This window comes from Eupeodes corollae, chromosome 1 (genome assembly GCF_945859685.1).
Source record: "Eupeodes corollae chromosome 1, idEupCoro1.1, whole genome shotgun sequence".
NCBI classification, from domain to species: Eukaryota; Metazoa; Arthropoda; class Insecta; order Diptera; family Syrphidae; genus Eupeodes; species Eupeodes corollae.
In genome coordinates this window covers 283,692,390-283,708,367 of record NC_079147.1, presented here as the reverse complement: position 1 = coordinate 283,708,367, position 15,978 = coordinate 283,692,390, and the positions used below count along the sequence as shown (strand labels likewise).

At 34.8% G+C, this 15,978-nt stretch overlaps 1 protein-coding gene across 1 annotated transcript; it reads right to left on the bottom strand.

Moving 5' to 3' along the window:
• Nucleotides 1-14,075: 14,075 nt before the first annotated feature.
• Nucleotides 14,076-15,538, bottom strand: LOC129951040 (CWF19-like protein 2 homolog). Its single transcript, XM_056063036.1, has 2 exons — nt 15,485-15,538; nt 14,076-14,990 (listed from the first exon to the last, which is right to left on the bottom strand). Exons 1-2 carry the CDS (start codon nt 15,536-15,538, stop codon nt 14,076-14,078), a joined length of 969 nt encoding a protein of 322 aa, XP_055919011.1.
• Nucleotides 15,539-15,978: the final 440 nt, after the last annotated feature.

The window sequence follows — 15,978 nt, the reverse complement described above, 5'->3', positions numbered from 1 at the left end:
CTTATTTCACTTTTGAAAAGTGCAATGGGGCCAATTTTTAGAAATTGGCCGTATTACTCTTAAACATGGTGGACAAAGAAAATTGGTGAAAACGATGTGGTCTTATAACTCGAACTAATTTTACCAACTCCTGAAAATGTCAATTTGGCTTCTATGTCAAGTACAATAAAGCTATTTTTTGAAAGTTTATTGCACTTGTTTTAAAATAGAATATTTTTGGAACCTTCAAATCTTGGTGTAGTCTTACAAAAGATATCGACTTCAAATAAATTTTTTTATAAAGATAAAAAGTCAAAGAGATGCAGAAAGGGCTCTTAAGAAAATTTTGGGCAGTTTTTTTACCGTAGCAGTTTAAAAAAGGGGAACATATTGGTTAGCAATAAAATTAACGGTTTTTATAAATCAAAAAAATTGAAAACACAAATTTTTCAGCTCGAAAATTTTCCATTTTTGTGCAACGAAAAATAAAATTTTGAATATCTGGTAAAATTTTGCGAAAAACTAACTCGACAGTTTTTTTTTTATAAAAAATAAACAACTAAAAAAAACATTACTCAAAGTTAGTAAAAATTGAATATCGTTTCAAGAATTTGAGATTATGGCTTTCAACTAATTTTTCTTTATAAGAAATATTGTTTGCAATGTTCTGAAAAATTCTTACACAAAATAAAAACCTAAGCAAACAAAAATTAATAAAAGGTGGTAAAAATTGATTTTCGACTCAAATATCTTTTCAAAGCTTTGAAATCATGACTTCAAGCTAATTTAAACTTACAAATTTGGTAAAAATTGATATTCTATTCTTGATATCTCTCAAATTAATTTCGTTTATAAAATTTGTAAAAATTTAAGAAATGCTACTAAAATTGGTGAGAATTTGTTTTCGACTGAAAATCTATTTAACAAAACTAGATTTTCACACTAAACTATTTCTTTATATGAAAAATGTTGTTGGTAATTTTAAAGTTTGTAAGAATAATTCAACTGACAAATCTTGTAACCCAACACGAGAACCTTCAAACTTTAAAGCAAGACAAATCGACAGCCTCTTTTTATAAATTAGTCTTTTGACAGCTGTCACTTGATTTGTGCTCAGTTTGCAATATTTATTTACTAATTAAAAACGTTTGTAAATCGTAAAAATGTATTACCAAAATAATGTTATGGTTCACTTTACGCATATATTTCATAAATTTATTGAAGGAAATTTTTGGTGAGCGCACGATCGTGCATCCTGTCGTGGGTCTGTTGATGGCGTGGCTTACAGAGTCATGCGAATTAACACCGCTGGACCATTTTGAATAGGGTTATGAAAAGTCGTTTGTCTATTTAGATAAGCCCGAAATAATTGACGGCTTGGAAGAAATGCGGTATTGCTAACATATGACCACAATAGCTGCAGATCGAGGTACAAACATTGGGACTCTTGGCTGGAATCTACCAGTCAGCCAGCCAGTCAACGTAATCACTCGCCCGAAACTATTTTTACGACAATCAGTTATCTTTATAACAAAGCTTAAATCTTGGCCATTACATCAAATTATGTTGATGCACTTTATTTCTTCTTAAAGATTTAAATACAAATTTGTATATTATTTTTGAAAATAAAATTTCAAAGTCAAGACATAACTAACGTACTTAGAAACATACTTACAAAAATTGTTCCGAAAATTCTCACGTTACAGTGCAAATCATTTATCAGAAGAAATAATCAAATACCTTGATAAATACAAATCTACCAATTATACTGTAATGTTAACGTTAAACATCTGAGCAAAACTTCCTTATCTAAACTGATGCTACAGTAATTCAGTTCGGTTTCTTGGATAATGTTCAAATAAAATTTATTAAAATAACTGGTGACAGTATCAAAGTAACTTAAGCACAAATGTAATGCCCCCTCACTTACTTTACATTTTTACCGTTATTTTAACGGACTCCAGCAATTCTCCCCCCTTTAAGCGAATACTTTACCGAACTTAGCTAAAACATGGCACCAAAACTCCTTTCGGTCATTATAAAAAAAAATTATAGTTAACAAAATACAAAAACTTGATAAGCACCTCCCCCATGTATTTATTTACAAGTAAATAGTAGTATGTTATGTTAAAACGTGGATAAACCACGTGGTCAAACCTAAAGTTTCAGTTAAACATTCAAGGCTCGTTTTAAAATGAGTGCCATAACTTCTCCACCATAAAATAATGTCAATTCATTTAATTGCCAGCTCACCTTGATTAAGGTCTGACTGTGTCAGTCTTTTGCTTGAAGCTAAATCACCTTGTACCACAAACAAAAATTCCTAAAAATAAAATTTAAATGATTTTTTTTTACCAACGTACTCTTTTGAACTCAAGCTCAATTACCTATTCCGATGTTGGGTCAACAAAAAATTTATAAAAAGTCCCCCTCCCTGTTTGTATACCTAAAGAAAATTATTGTAATTACATTTTTTAGCTATGGAACGCGTGTTAAACTGATTACTTCGTCCACATGGCATTACGTCTCACAAAATACCTTCCCATTTGTATATAGAGCACAAGGTAGGTTTACTTACCTTTTATTTTTCGTATAATTATCTTTTTCAAATAAATTATTGAAATTACCACAAACGAATAAACCTACCCAGTAGTCAACACACATATCAAAGTAAAAAGGGAAAAAAACGGAACGGAACCGGATTGTTTATTTCCCAGGAAATGTTTAAAAAAAGAACAAACAAATGGCTTTGCGTGACTCCAGAGACAAGACCTCGACTTCCACGACAACGCACGACGTCAAACGCTGCTCTTGAGGTTGACCCGTCTCAAAGGTTTCCCTTTCGACCGATATACGACATGAACCCGCCATCCAAAAAGTCGGAGTCGATAGCCAAAATCATTGCCGACTATGACGATGCTTAAGTTCATTATCGACTACGGATGTAGGCATACGAATTCGCTTGTGCTAATTAGAATTCCAAGAGTGCATTACGCATTTTATTTTTATTTTTCTTTTTCGCTTCAGAATCAGAGTCGAAGTCGAAGTCGAAGCCAACGAGGATGACCACGTCGATAAGTCTTCTTGGATAAGTGTATAGATATTCTTGGAAGAAGAATGCATCCGATAAAGAAGCTCTTTGAGCATCGTGTGTATTTATGTCCAACACGAACTTCATGCCGTGTATCGATAATCGCACAAATACCCAACCAACAACAAAACGATGACAATATACCCAATTAATGCGACTGCGGCGCGGCGGCGGCGTCGACGTCGACGACACAATGCCAAACTTAATCCAATCGACATAAAATTCACACAGTGACCCCAAATTATATAAAAACAGTCAGAGATATGCAAAGAGCAGTGTCAATTCCCGCGTTGGCGGTGGTCAATCGTCATTAAAACTTCTCCAAAACTTTTACACCCTTTACCCCACGGAGTCGTCGTCGCGTCAGCTTCTTTGGTTGCCTCCATCGCGCTTCGCTGACATTGATGGATTGATCACACGCAAAGGTGCTTCACCGCTCCGTCCATCGCGTCGGCCGCTGATCATTTGTGTGTAATCAATTTTGTCGTTAAAGTTGGACGGACTTGGACGTTTCTTGTTTTTTTTTTGTATTTGTCTGTTGATACTCTCTTGTCCCTGGCACATCTTTCTTTGTAACTTCGAAGCCAATTTGCAAAATGAAAGAAGGAATTTCTTATGTGTTCAAAGGAAAAATTCTGGTAGCGGCGAGCGAGCGGTGGAAGCGGGTTTTTGAGAAGAAGATAAGAACGACTTGAAAGTCCATTAAGCACTCAAATGTTCATCGGAGTCGGTTGCAAATCTTTTGGTCACAGATAATGTTGTATCTTTCTTTCTCTTTGATGGCGATGGGATGGCACACACAAAGACAGAGACTGGTTAAGCTTCGCTAATTAGCTGGCGTGGAACGAACTGGATCCACTCAAGATTGTTGAGTCACCATAAAATCGTACATAGTAATATTTGGCAACAAAAATTTCATCAGCAAAATTGTTGAAAAAAAAAAAAATATTTCTGTGTCAAGATTTTATTAAGCGCTTTTCAATTTAATAATATTATTGCCATTTTAAAGGTTTGGGGTTAAGCTGTTTAGAGCAAAATGGACTTCTAAAAATTTAATCTGTGTAAAAAATGACAAGTGTTTAGTTCTGAAAAGGATGGGTGCGTTAAATTTGAACAGTTTCTTTTCTGGAGAGCAGGAGTTTTTCCTTACCAAATTAAAATCGAACAAAGTTGTAAACTTTCAGACACTCCTGCGCCTTTACCTGCAACTATGTTTAAAGCAAGAAGACGCTTTACAAATCAGTGAGTCTAAGTTGCATAGATCCAGGTCCCCCTGGTCGTCAGCTGAATTGTTCAAAGCAAATTAAAAATTGCCAACCGATTTCAAAATTTATATTTGTTAATGAGATTTTTATTTGAAAACCAATTCTTACTAAAAGTAGCATTTCTTAATAGTTTGTATTTCTTCTTCTTCTATTCACGAGAAATCGAGAACCAAACTATTTTTTGCAAATTTTAATTTCTTATAAAAAACTGTAGGATATTTTTAAAAACATTACCGAATGTCGAAAACAATATTTTCTGTGAGAAAAATTAGTTTGAGTCAAAAATTAATTTTTACCAACTTTTTTCTTAGGTTTTTATTTCTTATCTATCAGTTTGATTTTCATTTCTTATAAGATAAAATTAGTTTGCAGAAATTATTTTTGATTTTTAAAGATATGTTTAAGTCAGAAATCAATTTTTACCAACTTTTATTAATTTTTTGTTTTTATTATTTGTAAAAGAACTGTAAATTTGATTTTTTTCAAAATTTTCCTTAATGTTCAAACCAATATTTCTTATAAGATAACATTAGCTGGAAGCCACAATCTAAAATTTTTGGAAAGATATTGGAGTCGAAAAACAATTTTTATCAACTTTGAGCAATGTTTTTTTTAGGTTTTCATTTTTTTATAAAAAAAACGTCAATTCGATTTTTTTCAAATTTGTACCAGATGTCAAAAACGTTATTTTTCTTTGCACAAAATTTTTTTATAAATAAAATCAGTTTTTGTCTGTAAAATTTTTGGGGTGAAAAATATTTGTTTTTATTTTTGTTATTTATCAAAAATACCGTTGATTGGATTTTTAACTTCCCATAGGAAGTTATTGTAATGGGTCCGATTTGTGAAATTGAAAATTTTGACATTTCTCGACGTTTAAAGGTCCCTAGAGTCAAAATAAAAGGTTTTTAGAAAGATGTGTATGTGTGTACGTAAGTTCGTACATCCGTACGTTCGCGACGTTTCCGTACGTTTCGCGTGGGTGGTCTTTTTATCATAGCAGTTTGAAAAAAGGTGAAAATTATGGTTAACCCTAAATATCTTACGAACCAAAAACACTAGAGACTTAAATTAAATTGTGTATAATATATTGTAACGTGATATCAAAGAAATATAAATCAAAAAAACTGAAAAAAATTGCCACCACCAAAATTTTACGGCTTAAATATGATTTCATCTCCAAAACAATTTTGTGCAACGAAGAATAATGTTTTTGACATCTGATAAAGTTTTAAGAAAAATCGAATTGACAGTTTTCCTAAAAAAACAGGACCTAGCCATCTAAGTCGTTGGACTTTAATTCTGCTAACTAGGTCAGTGTTGCTGTACAGCCCGTACAGTTCGTCGTTATATCTTCTTCTTTCTTTTCTTTCATAAACTATTATTGTCAACATTCAGTAAAATTTTGAAAAAATCGAATTGACACTTTTTTTACAAAAAAATTAAAAACCGAAAAAAAATTAACAAAAGTTCGTAATAAATGATTTTCGACTCAAATATCTTTTCAAAAATTTGAGATAATAGCTTCTAACTAATTTTTATTATAAGAAGTATTGTTTTCAACATTCTGAAAAATTTTGAGAAAAAACGAATTGACAGTTTCTTACAAAATTAAAAACCTAAAAAAAATGTATAGAAGTTGGTAAAAATTGATTTTCGACTCAAATATCTTTTCGAAAATTGTAGATTTTGGCTTTAAACTACTTTTATCTTTCAAAAAATATTGTTGTTAATATTCAGTAAAATTTTGAAAAAAATCGAATAGATAGTTTTTGTACAAAAAATTAAAAACCTAAACAAAATTTTTATTCTGAGACAATACCGCTTAAGAAAATCACAAAATGGAAAAAAAAGGGCCTGCGATGTGACCCACACTGATAACGTCCCATCCCGTTTTTACCAAGTTTTAGTATTGTTTTTTTTTTTAGATTTTTATTTTTTATAGAAACAAACTGTCGATTCGATTTTTATCAAAATTTTATCAAAGGCAAAAACATTATATTTCGTTGCACAAAATTGTTTTTTAGATGAAATCATATTTTAGTCGTAAAATTTTAAAGGGGACAATTTTTTTTTTGGTTGTTTTTGATGAATAAAAAAACCGTTAAATGGATTTTTTTCAAAAAATATACTTCTTTGATATCACGTTACAATATATTATATAAAATTTAATTTAAGTCTCTAGCGTTTTTGGTTCGTAAGATATTTAGGGCTAACCAACATTTTCACCTTTTTTTCAAACTGCTATGGTAAAAAAACCACCCTCGCAATTTTCTTGAGAGCCCTTTCCTCATCTTTTTGCCTTATTATCTTTAAAACAAAATTTATTTGAAATAGATATCTCTTCTGGTTCTTGAGCTATGGACAACGAAAAAAACGTCGCAGACGTACGGACGTACGAACGTACACGCACGCACAGACATCTTTCTAAAAATCTTTTATTTGTACTCAAGGGACCTTAAAACGTCGAGAAATGTCAAAATTTTCAATTTGACAAATCGGACCCATTATAATTACTTCCTATGGGAAGTTAATAATTATTGAGATGAACACAAATTGAGTCAAAACAATGCAGTTTACATTTTTATTGTTTCCGTGTTAAAAAATACCCTTAGCCTTGTGAAATTCTCCTTTAGTTTGTAGTCGATAATGATTAAAATGGCACTTTCCGTTATATTATAAGATGCATGTGACAGTTTAAGAAGACTAAATAAGCTTGAATTTGACAATAAAATTGTTAAATCGTGTTGTTTTGACATTTAATGCTAATTTGACATTTAAATGAGTTTTGTACCTTTCTGTTTCATTCTTCTGACATTTTTTACATCAGCATTTGACAATTCACAACATTTTATACCTCGAGCTGTTTCGTCTTCGAATAGGCAGAGGTACACCTGATTTCTTTATTCTTGTAAGTCTCAGAAGCATGACACATAAACTATCTAAATGGATGAATTGAGTGCAGTTAGGTGTGTCCACCGGCTATGACCAGACCAACCATCCACCATGCAAAGGCGCCCTTAAACACAACATGGGGGAAATGAGCTAAGCGCACTAGAAACCTCACATTTACCTAGTTGGCATTGCGCGACTAGGTTTCCAAGTGACAGGTACAACTAATCAAAAGTGTCAAGACTACTCGTTGCTATATCTGAGCCAGGTTGCTTTGAGGTTGTAACATTATTATTATTATCATTAGACCTATGCGCCTGCGAAGATCAGTTGGTCGGTCGGTTGGTCGGTTGGCCAGTTTTGAATGGAATGGAAGAATGGATTTTAATTGAAAGGAATTTATTAGTTCCGTTTGCTTATGAGATGTAAAAAGATTGGCCATGGTCGATCTTTGTTTAAGATTTTCTATAGAGCTCTGTTGGTAAGGAACTCAATATCATGCATAGAGACGAGAGGCCCACAGTTCTGGTTTTTCTCTTTCCACGTTTATGTGGTATAAAAAGTTATAACGTGGGGTACAGGTGCGGTTAAACCAGAGAGATTAATGTTAAGTGGTTTATTCTTGCTGAGCAATGGAATGTGAGCTTGGTTAACGTCAGGAATTCATTATGTTCCAGCGCAGAAATATGCATGATGCAGTTCAGAGAAACTGGACTTGAATAATGCACTGTGAGGTTGTTATACTTCTTACGCAAACGCAATTTGAGCAAGGCACTTGTGTGAAAACCACGGTCACATAAAATTTTATATCTAAAAATGCTTACATGGTGTAGACGTATAATACAACAAGGTTTGCTTTTGAAATTTGGATGGAAGTGACGGATCATAAATTATGTCAGTTACAATGTAGCTAATTAAATTTATTGCTTAAAATAATTAAGAATAGCAATCCAGGTCAAAATTTGAATGTTTTTCTTAGCTCTTCAGACTTCATTGTAACACAGTGTTAAAAGGTAATCACAAGACAAAGGAAAGGACTTTCCAATAAGAGGTTTCATTTTTAATAGCCCGATATTTGGATAGCTGTCTTTGTCTTTTAACAAGTAATAACAAAATTCAAAATATTAGCATTCGCTTCAAAAATAGTTAACGTTTTGAGGTCACAGCTCTCAAATCTAAAGTAATGTTTAATTGATAGTGGCGCATAGTCTCCGTTGTCAATTTCAGCTTTTATGACAATTTTGTGAAAGATTAGATTAGATTGTTAAACGATCGTAAATAACAAACATTTTACGAATATTGTGACACCTCGAATAACAGCTGAGCTTGACAGCCAGTGCTGCCAACTTTAAAGCTAGAAATAAAGGACACTAGATTTGTACTGCAATTGTTTCACAAAATAAAATTTCAACGAAGCCAATGTAACTGCTTCTTTAAATGTAAAGCACTTGTAATCGGTTGGTTTGAAAATGTTTAAATATCTCTACCTTTCATAATACTTGAATACAAATTAAATTTTGAAAGGCTTCAAATAAGCTGTGTTCTACAGATGACAAAATCAAAAGATGTATACAAATATTACTTAAAAAAAATAATTAGTAAAATTTCAATTTTTAAACCAGGCTAACATTTAAATTCAAGCCAAGTATCTTTCGAAATAATAACAATATCGACTTCGGTTAGATTTTTTATTATACATTTTGACGTGACGCCAAATTAGTAAAGGGTGATTTCTTAGGCATTATTTTTTTGGCAACATTGGTTTAAACAGCTGACGCACGTTTCGTCTTTTGTTTCACTGTCAAACATCTTCAGTTTAGCCTAAAATTTAAGTATGAATCGTCTTACAAACTAACAACGCTTGCAAATTATTGAATTTTTTTTTTATCAAAATGTGTCCTCTGTTAAGAAAGTTTATCGCACGCTTCTTTCATTTTATGGTTAGTTTGATCGACCCACTGAAACGGCTATTCGGGCTATTGTCATCTTAAGGGCTATTGTGACTAAATTTCCCAACAAATTTACATTTTCGGACTTTAAACTACTAACACACTTACGTAGAGTGCATACTGAAGAAAATATCGCAGCTGTATCGGCCAGTGTTAATGATGACCATCAATTATCGATTCGTCGCCGTTCGCAGCAATTGGGCTTCTGTTACTCAACAACGTGCAAATTTTTGCTGAAGGATTAAGGTGTAATGCTTTTTAAAATACAGCTTTTGCAAGAATTGAAGCTGAACGACCTACTGCAACGTAAAGTTTTTGGTGAATGGACTCTTGGAAAGTTGGCCGAAAATCCACTTTTTTACCGAACAATTGTGTTCAGCGACGAAGCTTATTTTTGTCTCACTGTTCACGTAAATAAGCAGAATTGTCGATTTTGGAGTGAATGTCAACCAGAAGCATTGCATAACTACCAATGCATCCAGAAAAAGTCACAGTTTGGTGCGGTTAATGGGTTGGTGGCATTATTGGACCGTACCTCAAATATGATGGGAATCGTAACGTTACTTTGAATGGTGAGCGCTACCGTGATGCACACAGAACGCGTGACAATGGAATTATTGAATGGCGAGTTCTTTTTACTTACTTAAGGTAACGCTACAGTCCGGGGCGGACCTGGGCCTCAACCAATATGCGTCTTCAGCCAGCTCGGTCCCTAGCTAGCTGTCTCCCGTTTGGCACGCCAAGTTGATTGAGGTCCTCTCTAACCTGGGTGCGCCATTTGAGTCGCGGTCTTTCTCTACTGCGCCGTCCCTCGGGATTGAATTCGAAGACCTTCCGTACTGGAGCGTTGATGTCCATTCGCTTTACATGACCTAACCATCTAAGCCGTTGGACTTTAATTCTGTTAACTAGGTCAGTGTCGCTGTACAGCCCGTACAGTTCGTCGTTATATCTTCTCCTCCTTTCTCCATCTATGCGTACGGGACCAAAAATCACCCGAAGATTTTTTTTCTCGAAGCATCCTAAGACGCTCTCATGTTTCTTTGACAGGGTCTAGGTCTCAGCGCCATAAATGAGAACCGGGATGATAAGTGTCTTATAGGTGGTGATTTTAGATGCTCGAGAGAGGACTTTACTTCTCAATCGCCTTCTAAGTCCAAAGAAGGACTGATTTCCAAGAGTTATTCTTCGTTTGATTTCAGAGCTGGTGTCGTTGTATTTGTTTATTTATAGCAGTGACTAGGTAGACAAAGTCCTTGAGTACCTCAAAGTTATAGCTGTCCATGGTGGCGTTTTGTCCAAGACGTCGTCGTTCGATATCCTTTTTTGATGACAGCATATACTTGGTCTTGCCCTCATTGACCACTAAGCCCATCTTCTTCGCTTGCAATGGTCAAAAACGCTCCACTGACATCACGCTTTGATCTTCCAAGTATGTCAATATCATCTGAGTATCCTAGTAATTGGATGGACTTTTGGAATATTGTGCCTCTAGTGCTGACGGTTGAGTTTTTCACTATTCTTTCCAGAACGGTATTGAAGAAGTCGCATGACAGTGCATCGCCTTTTCCAAAACCTTTTTTGACATCAAATGAATCGGTGAGATCTTTTCCGACCTTGATAGAGCAGCGTGCATTCTGCACAAACGAATAAGTATGACAGGGATGCCAAAGCTATACATTGCTTAGTAAGGCTAGTAAGGCTCCTATATATGCTGTCATACGCGGCTTTAGAATCGATAAAGAGATGGTGCGTATCAATTTGAAGCTCCTGGGTTTTTTCCAAGATCTGCCGTAGTGTGAATATTTGGTCGATAGTGGACTTTAATGGTCTGAAGCCACACTAATAAGGATATATCAGGTTGTGGAGGAACGGCTTCAGACATTCATATAATACGGCATGTAGCATCTTATATGCAATGTTAAGGAGACTGATGCCTCTGTAGTTGGTGCAGTTTAGAGGGTCTTCTTTCTTATGTATCGCGCATACTATGCTGAGATTCCACTCATCGGGCATGCTTTTTTCTGACCATATTTTGCAGATGAGTTGGTGCATGCTCCGTACCAAGTCATCGCCTGCTGCTCTGAATAGTTCGGCAGCGATGCCGTCAGCTCCAGCTGCTTTGTTTGACTTAAGTTTAGATATAGCTATCTTCACTTCGTCAAGGTCGGGTAGGCGGAATTGTTGATCTGCGTCGCCGAGGTTGAATGGTTCTATCTCCCTTACAGCGGAATTCGGTTCGTCATGGCCGTTATATAGTTTTGGAGAAGTGATCTTTCCATATTCTCAGCATCGACTGCGGTTCTACTACGATGTTCCCCTGATCGTCTTTACAGGTTTCGGTTCGTGGCTGGTACCGTGGGAGGTTTTTTTTACATTTTGGTAAAAAATGGCGAGTTCGGTGAACATTATTTTTATTTCACGTTCATCGATTAACGCCTTTACACTATTTTTTGTGGGGCTTTGTTAAAGCTCGTGTCTCTACAGACAAGGCCACTTCAACTACCGCATAAGAAGACAACATTAATGCATTTATTCGTAAGATATCGACTGAAATTCTAATTTTCTTAGTTCAAAACAGTTTGGGTTTAGGACTGGGCTCTCTACTGAAGATGCTTTGTTATATTTTTGCTCCTTTGTTCATAAAGGACTAAATGATAGAAGGTTTTGTAGTGGTCTTTTTTAAGATATTATGAAAGCCTTTAATATGGTAGACCACAATATTCTTTTGAACAAATTATATTATGCGGGTTTCCGTGGATTTATATATGAGTTTGCATCTTATCTAAAAAAAAATGGGGAATAAAAGGTCAAACTTGGCAGCTGTCTGAGTAACTCCAAGATTATATATCTTGGAATTCCTCAGGGATCTGTTCTCGGTCCTATCCTTTTTCTAATATATATTAATTCTATTTTTCAACCGTTTGTTGGTGAAGTAAGGGCGTTTGCAGATGATTTGGCAATTGCATACCGATCCGTTAGTTTATTGAACCTTAGTGGCTGATTTAAATCATGTTGTGCACTTATTGAGAGTTTGGTTTTATGCACATAAACTTTTGGTAAGTAACAAAACTAAACTTATTTTTTTCCCTTAACTCTAACGTGACTTCAGACATTAATGCTATATTCCACTCATCAAACTGTGAAAAATTTAATTTACACTTGAGCTCCTTTCAAAATTTGTATCACTATTTTAATGCTAATGTTTCTTGCGACACCAACTGCTTTCAAATTGAAAACGTTATAAATAAATTGGGTGGCGCAACAGTCCGTTGGGACTTAAAACTCTCAACCATTCCTGTGTGCGAATACTGTTGTCAGGAATGGAAGGGACCTACAATTTTGGGCTGAATCCGAACGGCTTATTTGAGAAAGCACTTTTTCATGACAAGAATTACTCTTGAAGGATTTCTCAATTCCTCGCAAATTAAGGTGCACAGGCAGGTATTTAACCCTAGACCCTTGCATGACAGTCCAACGCACTAACCATCATGCCACGGGTACTATTGAAAATGTTAACTGTTTTAAATATTTGGGTGTTCTCATCGATAGAAACTTGAGCTCGTCTGAACATATTTTATGTCTTAAACAATTTTTCCTTTCAACAATCCGTTGTTTTTATCGCCTTACAAAGTATTGTTCTGATAACCCAATGAAAACCGTTTACTATGGGATTTTTCATTCTCAAATGCAATACGGTTTAAGCTGTTGGGGAGTTGCTTATCAGAACAAAATGAAGTCGCTTATTGTGCTGCAAAAATGCACTATAAGAAAATTGTGTAACTCCCTCATTCCATGGATCTTTTAAGGCGTATAAAGATTTTGCCTATCAGACAGTTATTCTACTTGCAGAGTCCAATAAGTGAAGGCTATATCTTACGCAGTAATTATCAATCCTTAGTTGCCATTTCATCTTTAGAAACTCGTCTCATGTGGTCTCCTGCAAATTGTATAACCGCCTTCTAGCTAGCCTACGCAACCTACCAATTCCATTCGTCTTTTTGAAAAAAAGTAAAACTGTGGCTTCTTGATTTCGATCATAATAAAATCGAAGTTTTGTTGAGCTAAATTGTTTAATTGTTTAATTCAATTAATGCTGTTAATGAATTTGAATTTGAATTGATTTAATTCTTTTTAATTTTTTAACTAAACTTTCCTTATATTGTACACCCCACGCTGAATTTTTTAACTATTAAGGTCAACATTTCCATGAAATAATCTGCAAACATTAAATTATGTATGGACCGTACTATCGATTCAAATAAAGATTTTATCAATTTTTCTGAATGTTATGTGTTTTTTTTTTTTAAGTTTCTTATAGCATTTAAACAATCACCCTTTATAAGCTCCAAATATAATATTTTTGACATTAAGGCAAATTTTAAGAAAAATAGAATTCACAGATTTGTTTGAAGAAAAAACCTAAACCTAAAAAACTTTTGACTCAAAACTGGTCCCGCGGTTTAAAATAGAACTCTTATGGAGGCCATGACATAGGTCCACAACGCGAGATAATGCGCTCACCAACAGCTTACTTAAATAACTTGATTGTTTCGTTGCATCGCTGAACTGATTTATAATTTTGGTAATAAATTTGTACAATTTGCAAGTGTTGTTCAGTTCTAAGGCAAGAATGACAAACAAAAATTAGCATAAATGATATGACAGCTGTCAAAAAAAGTGTTTTCGGATTGAAAATTAAACGTCTAAGAGAACACACGTTATGTCGAAAAAAACTAAGGTAATGACTTTGAAACTATTTGAATTGTACAAAATGTATTTGTAAATTTTTATCATCGTTTACTAAATATTATTATAAGTATTTTGTTAAATTTTAGGAAGATATACATTTTTAAAGAAAGACACTGACAGTCCTTATTCTCACTCATTCATACTTACTTACTCACTTAAGGTATTTTTGTTTCTGAACTTAAAAACTAAGTTAAATTGTTTTCTAGTATTAACAAAGTTCCTTTTCATATGGCTATATGGCTTAAGCAAATCTGCAAGATTCCTCACTTTTGTTTTGACATTATGTTCCTCTCTCGGAGACCGCCATTTTCTCATGTCCAAAGTCAACATGCCTCCAATGATTTCTTGAGCAAAATGTAATGGGAAGTTTTCTTGGTTCTCGATTACATGAGCAAATCCGAAATCCATTCCGAAATTCACCCAAAAATATGGTAATCCACATGGAATGGATTTTCTTAAGTTTTTCTCCTTCAAAGTCACAAGCTGCTTATTCTTCGACCATTCATACTCGCTTTCTTCTATGGCTTTTTTAAAATAAAAAAGTGCCATTTCAAAATCATCCGCTGGCAAGTAATTTATAACCATGTGTGGCCGCTTCTGTAGGTATCGGGCTGTTTCAAAAAACAAAACGTCCTGTTTCCGCTTGGCAAATATTTTTGTCGACAGTCTTCGATAGCTTGAGATCTCTTGCCATACGTCTTCGTCTAGATGCGTAGATGACGAGTAATGATCTATTGGTATAATCAAACAATGATTGGTCTGGAGACCCTCGTGCCAAGGAAGAGCCAGGTATACATGTTTTCCCACTGACACAAAGAGCTCCTTGTTAATTTTGTCGCCATTGAAACATTTACCGCAGTTGTTTAATTTTTTGCTGGGACGGTTTTCATCGCGAATTTCTTGTAGTTTCCCAGTATCCACGCCTTCGTGCTTTGAAACGCCAAATATGTCATCAAAGTCTTTATTGAAATTTTTGTAATCTTCTTCGACTTCAGTGGGATCTCTAGGATTGCTTTTCTCTCGTTCAAACTTATTTTTAAGATTGTCCTCATCATCGGTGAGCTTCGACCACGACGACCAAGGGACGCATCAGACTGGGGTTTCCGATGGTTTTTATTCTTAAATTTGTTGGTATCTCAACTACTCTTACCAGGCTCATAAGTGACTGTGCATTGTTTTTTCGGTAAAGGTTTATTTTTGGAAAATGTTTTCAATAAAATCGCACTTGTCATCCAATCATCACGAGTTGGTGCTGCTGGTTGTGTGTGTTGTTCTGGCGAACAGGATCTCTTTTTTGGTGGGGCTGTGGTTGTTTCCTCATCCTCTGAACTAGAACTGGAACTAGAGCTAGAGTGCCTTCTTTCCTTGGGTTTATATTTGTGTTTATCAGACTTTTTATGTTTTTTGTGACTATGTTTATGTTTTTTTTCTTTCTTTTACTTGGGTTTTTCTTTACTTTCGGACGACTTAAGTTTTAATAAGAGTTCTACTTTGGGTGGCTTGATGGTTTCTTTCTGAGCACTGTTTATTATCCTTTGAAGTAACTCTTCTCTTACTCTTCGTAAACCTTGAATGGCCCTTTCCTTGGCTTGTTGCAATTCAGAACTCATTTTATTCTAGAAATGACTTAATTTTTTAAAAATTGTTTTCTATTTAGAAATATATCCAAGAGCAGAACATCAACATCAAATGGGAAGTTGTGACGCTACAGTCTCCAGGGAGCTCGGTCCCTAGCTAGATGTCTCCAGTTTCACTCGCCAACTTGGCTTAGGTCTTCACCCGCCTGTTCGCAGCCTGAGTTGCGGTCTTCCTCTACTGCGCCGTCGTTCGGGATTGGATTCGAAGACCTTCCGGACTGGAGCGTTGATTTCCATTTGCTCTGCATGATCCCAGCCTTCCAAGTCGGTGGACACAAACGCATAAGTTTGCCAGGGATGCCAAAACTAGACATTGCTCTGTAGAGCTCTTCCCTATAGACGCTGTCATACGCGGCTTTTAAATCTATAAAGAGTTGGTTTGTATCGATTTGAAGTTCCTGTTTTTTTTCCAA